The sequence below is a fragment of the Hermetia illucens genome, chromosome 3 (assembly GCF_905115235.1).
Source record: "Hermetia illucens chromosome 3, iHerIll2.2.curated.20191125, whole genome shotgun sequence".
NCBI lineage: Eukaryota > Metazoa > Arthropoda > Insecta > Diptera > Stratiomyidae > Hermetia > Hermetia illucens.
The window spans coordinates 59,803,313-59,819,842 of record NC_051851.1 but is presented as its reverse complement, the minus strand read 5'-3'; the positions used below and the strand labels follow the sequence as shown (position 1 = coordinate 59,819,842).

The 16,530-nt window shown below is 43.8% G+C and overlaps 1 protein-coding gene across 2 annotated transcripts in view; it reads right to left on the bottom strand.

The window, feature by feature from the left end:
* LOC119651996 (serine/threonine-protein kinase 32A) overlaps positions 1-16,530 on the bottom strand; it is a 394,508-nt gene that overhangs the window by 47,254 nt on the left and 330,724 nt on the right. For both annotated transcript variants that reach the window (XM_038055918.1, XM_038055919.1), the window contains one exon: positions 1,803-1,840. In XM_038055918.1, coding sequence (XP_037911846.1) covers positions 1,803-1,840 — 38 coding nt within the window. The remainder of the gene's footprint in view (positions 1-1,802; positions 1,841-16,530) is intronic.

The following is a 16,530-nucleotide window of genomic DNA, read 5'->3' as shown; positions in this document are numbered from 1 at the left end:
AGTCTTGTGTTCTGTAAAATACAGCGAAAAGGCGTCGCTACTGTGTTGGAATAGAGATTTTCTTAACCTCAGGAAGCTGACCAGGGAGGACTTCAACATCTGCTATGGCAAATACTGGCACCCATATAAGAACTGCTTAAAGAAGTACAAGTCGGCATCAAGATAGCCAAGAAACGGTTCTTTCTGTACTGTTGTCAGAAACATTTAAAGCATCAGCGAGTCTGCGAGACTTATTAAAATTATGACGAAAGAACATAGGGAGTCCTTTCTTTCTTAGAAAGTCAGAAGGCTCCTGGTTTTCTGGTCAGACTCTGGAGCTGCTATTCCGGGTGCACTTTCCCGCTAGCGTGGAGGACTGTGAGTCAGCACCTTACTTGTAGGGTATGCAGGGCCAGTCGTGTGAAATTATTAAATCGATAATTATCGAGGATAACATCAGGTGGAGTATAAACAACTTCTCTGCATATAAACCTCCGGGCTCAGATAACATAATGCCAGTCTTGCTGCAAAAAAGCAAGAAAGTTTTGTGCAGTGGGCGCCCGTGTGGTTTCCATACCGAAAGTGGGCAGGCGCGTCTAAGAACCTGCGAACTCCTTTGGTTCACTTAGCGTGTTGACAACTCTAGAGCATTGTACTTATGACATACTTTTAAAGATGATCATGGAGAGAATCTCCTTCTCTAAATCCCAGCTCGTCTGCTTCAAAGACAAAGAAACTGTTTTTTTTCGGGATAATTAGCACAGCAGAGCGGTCAGTACACTACAAACAATATACCCCTGGCTGCTTTTTCGATTCAAAGGGAGCATTTTAAAAGATTAGCATCAAAACTATCTAACTAGAGCCTCCTTGAGCCGCATAAGATTAGAGGGGTTCCTATGTGTTGGATAGTATCCAGCTGATTCAAAACGGGGCTGGTGTTATATACCGAAGGTGGCCAAATTTTACCTCCCGCGGCCTAATGGGTAAAGATTGGCACTTTCCTCGAGTGTGTAGTATCTGAGTATGATTCTAAGTTAAATTTGAGACTATGTCCAGTTCCAACTGCAGGCTAAAAGGGCCTGTATAGGTTCGTGGGGCTACAACCGGACCTTTGTAAGGGAATAGTGTTATCGGTCGAGGATCCTTCCCTTGATATACAAAACCGTGTTTCGTTACATCCAGACGTATGCTTCAGTTGTGCGGTGCACCTGGGAAGAAATACAATAGAACCAAGCTTGATGGGGGATGGTATTCAAAGAACTGCGTGCACAAGGTTTGTGTTCAGTGACAAAACCCACAGTGCATAGATGCAGACCAAACACACTGGACGGCATGTTCAATATCGCTTTCTTGGAATGAGTGTTTTTGACAATCGCTGGGTATGTTTAGGGTATTTCTTCTTCTTATCAAATAGAGGAGGATTTGATCCTATAATACGTACAAATGCGTATAATATTACGGCGGTTTGGACTAGGCTTTTCGATGCTGCCTTTTCTGTAGCAGGTATGGTCTTACGAGTTTATGGCATCAAAAAGGCGCATCACAGCACTAATTGGCCTCCATGACGGGCACTGATACCTATCTAACCATGTAACATTGGTTTGCCGAGAATGATTTTATTACTTTTCCCAACTTTGTACATACGAGAACATATATATACTATACATATCAATCACAACAAATAAAGCAAAAGGTGAAAAATATGTAGAACTTGTAAATTATTTCAATTATAATGAAAATCAGGAAATAAATTCGATAAGTTTGAGTTGAGAGGTAATATTTTTTATGGTGGAAAAATTGCTTTGTGTATCTGGATAACTTACCGTCATCATCCAGTAGAATATTATCTGGTTTGATATCTCTGAAAGAGAATGGAAAAAATATTTAATGAAAATGTAAATCTATTTGAAATGTAATATGGTTGCTTGTGTTACTGAAATGAATCGAAATAGGTTCCTACAACGATCTCTGTCAGCCCGATCCTTTATACAATTTCAATATAGTGAAAGTCAATAAACTGTGCCTGAATTATTTTAAATTAGGAACCTCCCCATACATATATATCAACAGAAGTATCAAATGTGGAAGAGAAGGAGTACTACTTCGCCTTCGTCATCACTGTGTCATGGAATTCGCGTCTTCAACGAAAGTACAAGTCGTATTAAACGTATCATCCAAGGCTGGATTGTTAGGTCAATTACTTCAGTTCTCCCTGGCTCCAAAAGTTTGGGGCGCACCTTGTGATCGTGGTCATGTGGCCAGCTGAAGTGATAAAATCAAGTAGCTTCTCTCCTTTAGGATTGTATTTGCAACTGCCCAACAAGTATGCTGAGCGTCAAGGCCACTTGGTTTTGTATACACTACCAGATCCCTTATTTCTTGCATTGGCTGAGGGCACAAGGAACCGTAGAGCAATTAAGTAAAGGCAACGGTGGCATTTCTCCTGGCTACAACTAGGTTCTAGGAACAGAATGGTTGCTTCTAGCTTTTTTGAGGTTAGAACGTAGGCTCTCGGTCTAGCGTATCTATTATCGGAAAAGATGCTAGCCTCCTTTACTGATCTAATACCATAGATTCTGTTAAAAGAACTCATGGCTTTTGCACCAGAAATGTATAAGGTCAGTTCTGCAACTTTGCTAGCCTTGCTTCCAGTAGAAAGGAAGAGACTTTGGCATGCTGTAGGATAATTGGATTAACCTTTATGTTTGTAAACGTAATCACCGCTAACTGTCTTCAATCCCAAGAAGCTTTGCCTTCTTTCGCTGTACCTTCCGCTCTCATCGGTTCGGAATCTTCATGGTGTCCTAAGCATATTAGACCAATTTAGTTCTCATCATCAGCATGCTTTTCTTCTACGATTCCTGGTAGAGTCGGAAGAGAAGGTCCTGACGGGCAAGATTAAACTTGCAGTCCCCTCTCCTTTTTGGCTGAAGTTTCTATTTACCGAGCCTACCGTGGGGAGTTACAATTCGTTACTTTCATCTTCATGTATTTTTAAAACCTTTAGCGTTGTGGTGAGGGTGCAGACTACTCCACCACGACAAGGTATTGCTCGAGGGGAGTTGAGCACTTATTTTCTCAAGGCGATGCCATTAAAACAAAGATCGATATATAATTAGTCTAGTTTTCCAATGTTGCAGTGAAAATTTCTTCGGAAATTGTGAGGGTGATCCAGTATTGCGGTACCTTGCTCTACTCAATGAAAAAACCAGAAGTACCCTCGGGATCAACAAATACGCAAATTATTAATGCGACACGGCTCAACGAGAAAGTTGACAATAATTGTAAGACTCAATTGCCTCAAAAAGAACCAGAAGACCCGAGAGATGGTCTTGAGTTAGCCAAGGTGCAGGGCAATTTTCAAAATCTTATCTCAGGACTCGTATTTTCCTTAGCAGAAGATAGTGAATTATATATGGGAACTTTCAGCAATTAAATGCTACTAGATTATTTAAAAAAGTATCAGATGTCACATACCATCTATCCACCGATTTCAAAAAAATATTCACAGTCAAGGTATTTAAGCTTTCCAATGTGGTCGCGTATCTAAAATTGACCAATGAGATGATGTAGATTCTCTAAGCAGCAATAACTACTTACTACATGATGAATCAACCAGGGCTGGAAAATTGCACAAAGGGAGACAAAATTAAGGAATTCAGAGGGGGATATCATCTTCATCGTGTAAGCAATGGATGAAGTCGAGATTTGGAAATAGATCCAACTCCGGAATGGAATGGATGGCACATACTCTGGGTAACCCGCCTCAGAATATTGATGAGTATTGAGCAGTTATCTAAAATCTTCGTAGGTTGTCGGCCATGTCACAAAGAAGCTTCATAAGATCTGGTTGACTGCGGAATTATGGATCGGCGAACAAAGGGGATTGATGGCTGTGTTGACTACTGCGGGAGATGTTGGGCGTTATGTGTTGGTACTCCGGTACCGAGCGAAATCCCGGGAAAATCAACGTAGTGTGCGCCGTAGAAAAAGCTAGTTTTTTATTGCACTAGTGAGGGAAGCCGAAGATGCTGCAGAAAGCAACAATTTCAGAAGTGTTTATCGCATTACGAAAAAACTTGCATATGGTACCAAATCTTTTGATGGTTCTGTGAGTTACCGACCGACTCATAATCTACGCTGGCGAGCAGTTGAAGGGATGGAGGTAGAACTTTGTCCCGCTTGATCGACAGAGAGGAGATTGGCTTTCGCTCGAAACCTTCCTGCGTTGACCACATCAACAGCTTACGGATCTTTTTAAAACAGTGCGCAGGGTTCGTGTCTTCGCTTCAGCTTTTTCTTTCCGATTTCGAGAAAACTTTTGACAGCGCGAGCAGGGAATTAATTTAGTGTGTTCTACGCAGAAGGAGCATTCTGGTGAGACTAACCGCTATTAACAGAGCAACATTTAATGATGCAAAATCTCGTTTGCTTCAGTAAGGTATAACTTCAGAGGAACGGGCTGACAGGGTCGTATTTTGTTATCGGTGACATTCTTCATGTTGCCTTGTATGAAGGACATGGAGGAGTTTAATGGACTATGACAGCTTGCCTCACACATCTCGACTACGCTGATGCCATCTGTTTGCTCTTTCTTTGGCAAAGGGTTCCCGTGGCAAGTTGAGTTGAGCTGAAGACAAAACCGAGGTTCTTAGTCTGACACGTCATTGCACCTTCTCTATCCGCATTAATGGACAGAGTATCGAAAGCGTCGATCAGTTTGTATATTAGATAGCGTGGTTTTTGCCGACGGTGGTTCCAAACTTATTTTTTCAATAAACTATACTCAAACACTAACTTTTATAATTATTTTTAATATTAAAAATTAAATAAAAACAAAATTGATAAATAAATATTACTTTAATTTATATCCTGACGTACGGATCTATTGTATGGTGGCAGGCTTTGAAGAAGAAATACAATCGAACGAAGCTTAATAGGATTCAAAGAACCGCGTATGCAGGTGCTACGGGGGCTCTGCAGTCTTGCCCAGCGGATGCTCTCAATGTACTCCTGCATCTCCTCCCCCTTGACCTCCACATCAAATATGTTGCAGCGTGCAGTGCCGTCAGACTACGTGAGTCCGGATGCTGGGCAGCGAAGTCCTACGGCCACAGCAACATTCTAGATGAAATACCTCGAGAAATCTGGGCATCCCCCACGGACTATGTCACACGCAAGCTGAACTTCACGAGAAACTTTGCTGTGGACCTTCCAACCAGGGCAAAGTGGAAGACCGGCGGCGTGTTGCAAGACTATGACACGGTATTCTTTACGGACGGATCAAAGATGGCCTATGGAGTCGGCGCGGGGGTTTTCTCGAATACACACGGTGTATCCAAGTCGTATGGTCTCCCAGGTTTCACCAGTGTATTCCAGGTGGAAGTACTGGCGATATTGGAAGTCTGTCGATGGCTGGAGCGTGATTCGAGCCCCAAGCGTAACATAGCCATTCTGACCGACAGCTAAGCGGCCATCAAGGCCTTGTACTCAACGACGACATCTTCCCGGTTGGTGGTGCAGTGCAGAGACACGCTCAACCATCTGGGCGGCACGCTCAAGATCACTCTCCTCTGGGTTCCCGGGCATAGGAACATAGAAGGAAATGAGCGGGCTGACGGATTGGCCAGGCAAGGCTGTGCTCTTGGCAGTCCCTCGGGGAACACAGTCGGTGGCGGCTGTCAGGGGCCGAGTCTACTCGCACTACCTAGCAGCCGCGGGCCTGAGATGGCGAAGGCTTACAAGCTGTGCCAAATCAAGGAGAATTTGGCCCGCTTATAACACAGCCCGATCACGAGAGCTCCTGTGCCAGACGCGTGCAAAGATTACGGCGGTCTGCACGGGGCACTGGCCCATAAGGGACCATGCCGCTAGGCTCGGCTTACCCTACAACTCGCATTGCCGAAGCTGCGGAGAAGGAAGGGAAACCCTCATGCACTTTCTCTGCGATTGCCCGGCTCTGGCTCGAGTCAGGCTGCGGACACTGGGTAAACCATTCTTTGGGGACCTCAGTGAGATTTCTAGTTACAGGGTCGGAGAGCTGCTTTCCTTCGTGAATGCTATGGGCTGGCTCTGAAGATCCGAGCCAGCTGGACTCCGCTTCCCTGTTCCTATAACAACAGTCACGGTCTTAGGAGTTTGTGGCATCAAAACGGCGCACCAAAGCGCTAATTGGGCTCCTCGGAGCGGCCACTGATACCTACCTACCCCCTTAATTTATATTGATTTGCTCAATAATCTTTTCAAGTTGCTCGACGCATTAACAGCGGTAGATCCGCTTTCGCTGAATTGTCTAGGATCTCGAAATGCTGTTATCTCATTTGTGCGTTGTTATATGGGAGTAGCACATGGAAAGTAACAGCCACTGGCATTCAAAAATTCCAAGCTTTAGTGAAGTGTTTGTGATGTATTATCGGAGCATGCTGGCCTGATACTATTTCAAATGAAGAATTTGGTCGACGAGCGAAAAACTGATTGGAATAAAGTTACCCGAATTTCCTACGAGCACATTCGCACATCCCTTGGGGTTACCTTCAGAAACCGAACGTGACCTATGCAATAAGTATACAGTAGATATTTTAATTTGGCACCCCTGTGACTAATCCTTCCTGTTGTGTCGTCAACTTTTGACTGCGCATTACGAAAAAACTTGCATATGGTCACAAATTTTTTGCTAGTTTTGTGAGTTAGCGACTGACTCATAATCTACGATGACGAGCAGTTGAAGGGATGGACGTAGAACTTCACCGCGATCTATCATTGGAGTACACTGGCCTGTTACAATTTCAGACAAAGAATTTGGTCGGCGCACATGTCTGTCACCCGTTGGCGAGAGCAAATTTACTATTCATGCTTACCAGCAGCTAGGGTGTCCCGCGCAGAGCGTCCGGGACATAAAAATATTCTTTTTTAGGAGCTTCTATTCTTTTCCTTTTGACAAACTTAAGAGCTTCTATTCTTCGAAATAGGTTTCTGACATGTTTTTCGTATTTTACAAAGTTCAATACGCAATTTCAAGAAAGTACTCTTATTATAACTCCGAGATATTAGAAATTAAACTGATTTCCGTCCGTAACTATTTTCTTTTTGCACAAAACTCGTTCTTCTCACGATGACTGCAAGCTGTCTTTTTCTTATTATTATTATTTTTTTTCTCTGACGTTTCTCGTCACCTACTCTGTTCTTCACTCTTGTAGCGAGGTTTGAACTGAGTGGAAAGCGCCGGTGGCCTCATCTGTCCGCTGGTATTCGCGACATTCGAAATTTAAATCCTGCCGCGCCACATTACTCCGCCTCCAGATGAAACCGAGGGGTTTCAGCGACCGAATCCGGAACTGTGTTCCTCATCAGTTCTTGAAGCGAACGCGCCGTTGTTTGGGGATGCACACGGGCTTCAGCCTGAACAGGGAGACCGCCTTTTTGTGTCCACCGATCTCGAGCTGGAAGAAATGTTCTCCCCGCTCGAGAACACGGTACGAGCCTTCATAAGGAGGCTGTAGCGGCTTCCGGACGGCATCCGTCCTGATCAGGACGTGCGTACACGTGTCCAGTTTCTTGGGCACGCCGACAGGTGCTGACGAGTGTTGGGTGGGAGGAGTGGCCTTGATGCGTCGGAGATTGTCTCTCAGCAGACACACCAACCCCGATTCTGAGAGACCCGATCTCTTGTCGAAGACCGGATCACTTGGAAGTCTCGGGTTCTCCCCGTATACCAGCTCCGCGGGGCTGGCAGCAAATTCTTCTCGGCGGGTTGTACGTAGGCCGAGTAGGACGAGAGGCAAGACTTGGGTCCAGGACGGATCGTCGCGTGCCATAATGGCGGCTTTCAGCGACCGGTGCCAACGTTCTAGCATCCCATTGGATTGCGGGTGGTATGCAGTAGTCCGCTGGCGTTTAAACCATAGGAGTTTGCCTAACTCTGAAAAAAGGGTGGACTCAAATTGCATTCCCTGGTCAGTGATGACCACTGCAGGGGCGCCAAAGCGAGGTATCCACTCTCGACAGAGGGCATCGGCACATAATTGTGCCGTAATGCCTTTCAGAGGTATTGCCTCAGGCCACCGCGTAAACCTGTCGATGATTGTTAGACAATACCTATAACCGTGCGAGTCTCGCAAAGGCCCTACTATGTCGAGGTGTATTGTGTGGAGCGGCTTGGTAGTGCGGGGGAATGAGCCCACTTCTTTCCTTACATGCCTGGAGACTTTGCACTTCTGACATGTGATGCACTCTCTGGCCCAGGAATTGACGTCCTTATTCATAGAGGGTCAGAAGTATTTCTCGGTGACTAGCCGATTTGTTGTCCTGTCCCAGGTGTCGAAGCTGACGAGGGGACGCTTTGTCGGGCTTCTGTTTCAAAGCATGCGTGAGAGGCTTATGGTCCGTGAACACTGTGAACGGCCTGCCTTCTAGGGAGAAACGGAAGTATTTGATGCTCAAGTACGCGGCGAGCAGTTCGTGATCGTAGGTACTGTAGTTCCGTTGAGCGGAATTCAACTGCTTCGAGAAGAAGCTCAACGGCTGCCAAACTTCATCCACCTTTTGGTGAAGGGCAGCACCTACTGCGATGTCAGAGGCATCAAAAAAACGGCTAGGGGTGCATCTTGCAGAGGGAATGCCAAGAGTGTAGCGTCGGCCAGTTGTTGACGGGATTTGTCAAACGCGCGGATAGCCTCTTCAGACCACACGATCTCTCGTGTGTCCTTAGTGTTGAGGCCAGACAAGTACGCTTTCAAAATGGACTGGTGATGGGCGGCCTTGGGCAGGAAACGACGGTAGAAGTTTAGCATGCCCAAGAACCTCCTCAACTTCTTCACTGTCTTTGGACGCGGGAAGCTTGTTATCGCTTGCACCTTGTCTGGATCGGGCTGTATTCCTTCAGAGGAAATGAAGTGGCCGAGGAATCTCACCTGTTTTTGAAGAAATTGGCATTTCTCAACAGTTAGGACTAAACCGGCCTCAAGGAGACGTTGAAAAATGCCCTCGAGATGGGCTAAGTGCTCAGACTCAGTGGAAGAAGCGACCAAAACATCATCCAAATATACGAAACAGAAATCGAGGTTTCGCAGGACTGAGTGAATGAACCTTGGAAAGGTTTGCGCCGCATTGCACAATCCGAAAGTCATTCGGGTGAACTCGAAGGGTCCAAAGGGTGTACATATTGCCGTCTTTGGAATGTCTTCAGGAGCTACTGGGATTTGGTGATAAGCCTTGGTTACGTCCAAGGTCGAAAAGATGCGGCAATTCGCGAGGTGATGCGGAAAGTCATGGATGAGTGGAATTGGATATCGGTCAGGAACAGTCTGTGCATTTAGCCTTCTGTAATCCCCAAATGGGCACCATTCGCCATTTGGCTTAGGGACCATATGCAATGGGGAACACCAACAGCTGTTTGAGAGCCTGCAGATACCCTGTTGAACGAGTTGCTCAAACTCTTTCCGTGCAATAGCCAGTTTCTGGGATGGTAAAGGATGCACCTTCGAGAAGATCGGGGAACCAGTAGTGATAATGTGGTGCTGCACATTGTGCTTCACTGGTTTGGAGAGACTACACTGGGTAGTAATCTGGTTGAACTTTTGGAGAAGTACCCGAACACGAGAGTCGGTAATGTCTTCTAAAAGAACGGAAAGATTATTGCCTGGGTGAAATAACATTTGTCCCGACGAATTAAGGTTGGTCGTGGTATCTATAAGAGACTTGTTTTGCAAGTCTACCAGCAATCCATAGTGACACAGGAAGTCTGCGCCTAGTATGGGGAAGCTGATATCCGCCAGGATGAAACGCCACGAAAATGTCCTACGCAAGCCAAGACTCATGTCCACTTGCCTATACCTGTATGTGTTTATGTGAGAGGAATTTGCTGCCGCCAGTTTGAGCGGTTGTGGAAGTTGATGTTGCCGAGGTACGGGAAGAACTGAAACCTCCGCACCATTATCGGTGAGGTAGTTGCGCCTGCTGAGAGGGTCGTAAATTGGGTGGCCGTCGCCAGGACCCCCCGCGGACCTAGTTTTTAGCGGCAGGCGTGAATTTACAAGGGATTGTACACTTGTTGGCTTTATCGCCGAATCTGCGGTGGTACCAGCAAATCCCTCAGTCCATGGACTGTCCTGACGAACTGCTACCTGATCGCCCTTTTCGGGTAGCAGACCGCGAGTGAGCTCCTGATCTGGCGCCCGAACGCTCATTTCGAATGCCGCGAATCCTGCCGCGCCACACTTTCATATATTCACTATGTGAGTAATCATATTTACCAGTAGGTAACGCCACGTATCAAATGGGGAACGTGTAAGGCAAAGCGCACACAGAACTTGACATAACATATGTTACTCACCAGAAGGTAGCGTACACTTCCGAATTTTTACAAAGTATATGTTTCCCGTGCTGAAGAGCGGCCTAGTATTGAATTGAAAAGCGATTCAATCGGAAGGAAAGAAGCATATCCCTGTTCTGGATATGTTACCTGCTGTTAAGTATGAATACTTTTGCCTTTGTTGTGCTGGACCCGCTACATGCTGGTAAGTAGGAATAGGGGTTAAGAGGTGGTGACAATAGCATTGCTGGCAGTGGAATTGACTCTTTAAGATGACCAACGAGCGGGTCGGCCCATTATTATTAATTAACTTGTTGGTAGGTCTATTATCATCATGACCACGGTACATTAACGCGCTTAGAAATGACAATGGCGTACATATGGCTGATTTCAGTAAGGCGTTCCGATGTTTAGGTAGTTTTTGGCAAAGTATTCGTCCTTAGAAACTGGTAACTACTCTAAATGCAATTTAATTAGGTGTAAACAATTGTAAAAATCCAGTATAAGGAATTCACGGTAGAGTGGTGTGCTATTCATACGAGCGCGGGAAATGTCCTGATTACAGAGGGCACAAGGTGCCTAATTGGGAGATCGGATTCTTAAGGGTTTAGGTAACGTTTACCAGTTCGAGTACGGAAGACTTGGTATTCTCGTAATAATATACAAGTATCTGTATAAAGTTCAAAGCACATGAAAAATACAAAAACAGTACTTGGTTTACTCCTAAGAGACAAACGATTAAGGACCAATGACGAAGACATCTTTCCACTATGCAGTTAGCGAGAAAGTTCCATTCAAACCGTAGGGATTAGTATGTAAATTATTCCCGATTTTATTGCGCTATCACCTTTTTCAATTTGTCCATGTCATCGGTTTTTCTGCACCGTTCCAATTACTATTCAAATTTTATTCAACTCCGTTGCCGTCACTATGGATGAAGGACGTATCAAGTTCGATTCTGAGATTTATTCGGTTGGGACGCAAGGATTTGCAGAATTCATGTTTTGTAAAACATGGATTGATCCTTTTGCTCTTTTGTTCTTCAAGAATAATGAATATTCGTCCTACAAAAAGGCAATCTACATATGCTAACAGGAAAGTTGAATTGTTTTCATAATATATGGGTGTAGGGAAATTCTATGTATGATAGTATGTAATATGTATCAAGTATTCTAATTTCGGATGCTTAATCAAGCAGAAAAATTGCAGAGGTAGGAATGAATAAATTGTCATGGTATGCAATTTAATTGTAAGTATTTAAGTTTTAGTATTCTGCTTTAATTCGATATTTTTTGTAGTTTTAAAATCTAAAAGTTAATTTGTCAGGTTATGGGTGATGAAGGGCATACCATCTTGCCTGGAGGTGTCTGATCCATGGTCCTCCTTACTCTTTGTAGCGATTACTTTTGATCAAATGATTAATCAAGCGGGATTTTTTAACACCAGGTGTCACTTAACTTGGGTGCTGTTATTTAAACAGTTTTTTGTTGTTTATTCCCTGATTTTGTACCACTGATTCACACAAAGGGAACTAAAGATGAATACTTCGTAATGTCAAATTAAAATCTTCGTAACTTTCCTCTAATCCCGATTTCATGGCTATTAAAGCCAATTTCCAAAATTCACTTTATTGTTATCAGCTGCAAATTTCCTCTACCATCCATCTCTTTTAAGTTATTTAAACGTCCATGAGAATAACTATTAACGGCTCCTTTTGAACAAACATTGCAGAATTCACTTCTAGTATTCACCTACCTTACCAAGATGAGATACCTCAGTTAGGAAGATCATCAAGGAAGGCTAAGCTGTCGAAAGTTCAAACCATGGTGTCGCTACCGTGCTGAGGGTTGAATGATCAAAAGGGAGAAGATGTCGCCGCGAACAGTGAACTCTGGGCACCAGGTGATCACCAGTTTCAACCAGCCTTGTCTCGATAAAAAGGAGCTCTGTCGAGATCCGATTTCTTTGCTCAGTACAATAAAACCTATGACTGCCAATTGCGATAAAACTCACAATATTAACAGTAAAAATAAAAATTAAATTTCAGACATAACCATCAAACTGAGGGAGAGGGCAACTTTAAGTTAATTAAGGGAGAATTTCTTCTTTTGTCAGCACTCCTGATCTTGGCCTGCAGTCGTTAACATCATCTGAGGCTAAAGTTTTACACACGGGTAAGGGATATACTTATAAAATGAGCATTGCAATCGTTTTGTAGGTACAAATGTGCGGACTAAAATTGACACATCCATAATAAAGCCCATTTTGATGTATGCATGCGTCGTCTGGTGGTTGAGACTGAACTTTATTAACAGCAGAAAGCTACTGGAACAGATTCAACTTTCCTGACCTAAGTATTATCGGAGCATTGAGTGCTAAACCGATCACGGGTCTCTTCAGTGTACTCTGCATTCACTTGGACGTAAAATGGAAAGCAATTTAGGATGCATATAGGCTTGACACCATTGGCGTGTAGAAAGATGACCAATCATGCGGTCATATGACCATCTCGACATCCTTTGGCAAACAGCAGGTAGCTATGAAGCCTGTCGATGATATGCTTTCGAGCTGTGTTTTTGGCAAGACAAACTATGTCGAAATCACTACGAGAGAAGAATGGTTGACAAAGAGAGTTTTCTGGGACTACAAATTTAAAATCTTTGCCAGTCATGGAAGATTATTTGGTTTTAGGGGTGTTCTCGGAAAAGCCGATTATGGAGTTGGTTCGACGTCTTGGAAAAATGAAGACCAAAGTGGCAGAGTCGTATCATTCGAATCTGTTTTGACAGTTGGGCGTTTATCAGTGCTAAATAACAATAACATATTATTAAATATTTCCGGATGAAATTTTGCAAAAATAAATCGCTTAAGAAATTTTTTTTTTAAAAAGGAAGTTAATTTTGATATTGTGGATTCATGAAGATGTACAAAAAATAATAACTGTAAACAATTAAATAAATTTTCCATGGTAGACAATGATTACGTCTCAAAGAGGTACCATAAGATCGGGCTGACTTCCGGAACATAGAAGCGGATCGAGAACCATAGGAAACTAAAAGCTTTCATTGTCGTTTCAAGTTGGGGCGAGCGTGGTCCGGTTGAGCTCTGGTAGGATCATATTCTAATATTATAGCTTACATTGCAAAACTTCGTGGTGGATGAACTTAAGGGAGGGTTTTCCACTACTAAAAATTAAAATAATATGTTATTAACTTTATTTGAACAGATATCGATATGTAGAGCATCTCGGAGCCTAGGCTCCATTAGTGGAATCCTTTTGTTGTTTTTTCAGATTTTTCGATTGGGTAGTTTCCGAGAATGGTTCCGTTAAAGAAATGATCACTATCAACCTCCCGCACTTCCCATTTCTCCAATAAATGTCAAAACAAGGATCGGTTTGGGAAAGTACTAACCGAGAGCTTTCTTTTGATACTAGTTATGACTATATTTGATGAAAAAAAAGTTTACATCCCCGTTTTGCATGTATGGCGACTCCCACTTAAATTCGTCGTAGAATTATGTAAATTACTGTATGCGTTTATATGTAACTGACTGTATATGTGGGCTAACTGAACAGGGAGTATATCCGGAATATTCTACGCAGAGACGCCATTCCAGATTAGATAATTGCCATTATCAAAGAGACATATGATGTCGCAAAATATCACATGCTGTATTGATTTAAAATTTCTGAGGAATATGAATGTGGAGTCCAGCAGAATGGCATTCTGTTACCGATAGTATTTCTGCTTGTTTTCTTTGACGCGTTCCACGCTGTCTTCACAGTGAGTCCTTGAGGGTTTTACGTGAGCACCTGGCTGGACGACTTAATCCCACGGTGTTCTTAAGACACGGATTGATTTTGTGACCACAATCAAAGTCCCTCTGTGACAAGCAATAACGGTACCAGTGCAAGTGCAAGTGCATGGCTTAGCATACTTACTGGTGGATGCAAGACCTACCTAAATCTCTACCGAACTAAGGAGTACGGCATCCGTGTTGCAACGCAACACCACGCCGAGGCCCGAAGGTCTCTTCTCGCTTGAGCGTCACCACAACTCCCATGAAGCAACAACCGAGCTGTACTCACATACTACGGCAGTTCATCAGAAGCATGAGAGTCCAGGGGCTACCCTGGCTCCCATGGCACCAGTATACCCCTGGTAAGGTTTCGTGACCAATTGCCACTTCAGATGAGTCCCCGTGTAGACTCGGGTCTGATCGCCCTGATTAGGCCTTTGGAGCATTCGCCTACTGCATCACGGCCGGCAAGCCAAAGTGAGTACAGCGTCTCCCGGTGCTACCACTATGGAGGTTCTCCTCCGCCACTTGGTTTTTGTTTGGCCGACAGGATTGGCGCCCCGTCTTCCTCACCGCAACCTCTGAGCACCACGCTGTCTTCTCAGGAGGGCTTCAATGGACAATGACATTCCTTAAATACCTTGAAGAGGATGACGTCTGTCTGCTATCTTACTGAATCGTGGAGTTTGGCCGAGTGGCTTCAGGTTTGGAAAGAGAGGCAAGTAGAGTTGAACTTATGATCAACCCTAACAAAGCCTCGATTCTCAGTCTAAGGGATCATTGCACTCTTCCTACCTGCATGAATGGGCAAAATATTAAAAGTGTCAATAAATATGTCAACCTTGATGGCGTTGTTTCTGCTGACGACGATGGTATTGACCTTGATGATACCCGCAGCACCCATGTTTTCTTTGTGTTTTTACATGGGGCTACTCCCAATACATGGGAACCGACAACGATTGTTACTCAAAAGCTCCAAATCTTCGTTAATGCCTGCCGATTTACTCAGACCTGAGAAAATCTCGAACGATACCTTAACTTGGAGTACGGACCAGTTACTGGCAGATGTATTGATTAGAGGCCGGAAGTGACAGTGGATATGCGTCACTTTAAGAGCGATGAATGTATTGCCGGTTGTGCCATGCAATGGTGATCGACGACCTGGTCGTCCTAGAATCACATGACGGAGAAAAGCAGAGGAGGGTGTTGGGTTCGTGGGAAGGGCTGGAGAGAAGTTAAGGACATTTGTTAAAGCGGAAATAATGACGCACAGCATGATGGACTTGCTATGCTCTACCTAGGAGATATTGGTCACATATTTTACTATTCGCATAACTTTTTTGTCGATTTCAGTATTTTCGAAATGAGCATTATTTTCACTTGTTTTTAAGACTTAACTTATGAAGATGCTGTGGGCATAAAGTCAGGGGGAGATTCATGGAGAAATCTGTTTTTGCAAGAATTATTTTTCTGGTTGACCACATGAGTTAATTATGGCATATCTTTCCATCCTGATTTGTTGAGCTCTGTCATAGATTTCATTACAATTTAGGTTTTCTTGTTCAAGAACGAAGCTACTGTGCTTATGTAAATATATAATTCAGGTGAATTCGGGTTGCTAGATGATACCGAGTATCAGTGGACAATTGATGTGAATGTTAATTAACTATTTTCTTGCAGCGTTCATAAGGGTCTGATTTTTCTGTCAATGCAAGTTAGATTTAAACACCAATGTAATCTTAAAACTGCCCTAAATTAAATTCACAACCCACACAGGATTGCCGACCCTTGGCGTAGCCATTAAACTGACTGGGAACCGATAGAATCCTTCTTCGAAGTAATTAACGAGACGGAGGGTAATACATAGCTTGATTTGTTTCAACAAATTTCTTGCCAGGTAGGAAATCTTCCATTAGCACAGATCACAATCGTCGAGTCCTTGCATTCATCGAATTCCGAAAGCCTTTTGTCGTGCTTAGAAATATTGGAAAATTAGTCTACGTTAGCTAGTTTACTACGGATATACGGCCCCTCGGTCGATGCGATAGCTATAGTGAAATTATCTAGAATCAACGAAATAGTTCAACTAAAGACGCTAGCCGGGGAACAACGAGCCGATCTGGCATCACAAAAGCCTTAACCAAGCCAGATTTGAATCCCCCCAACAATAAAAGACGTCATCTTGTATGAAACTTTTTTGAAACCTTGGCTAAATTGCTGCCTTTGGCGTACATTCAAGGTGAAGGCTATCTGAGCCTCATCCTACCGTCCCAAATTAAGGAATGCGTCGAAGGTTGGCATCACTTAAGAACAAGTATCATCAGGATATACGAAGCTTCTGTACTGAACATTATACCTGCCTACAGTGCTCCGGTGGCTTTGTTTTACACTACAAGAGGACACAGGACATGGAAACACGGAAATGTTTCACGTTGCAGTCG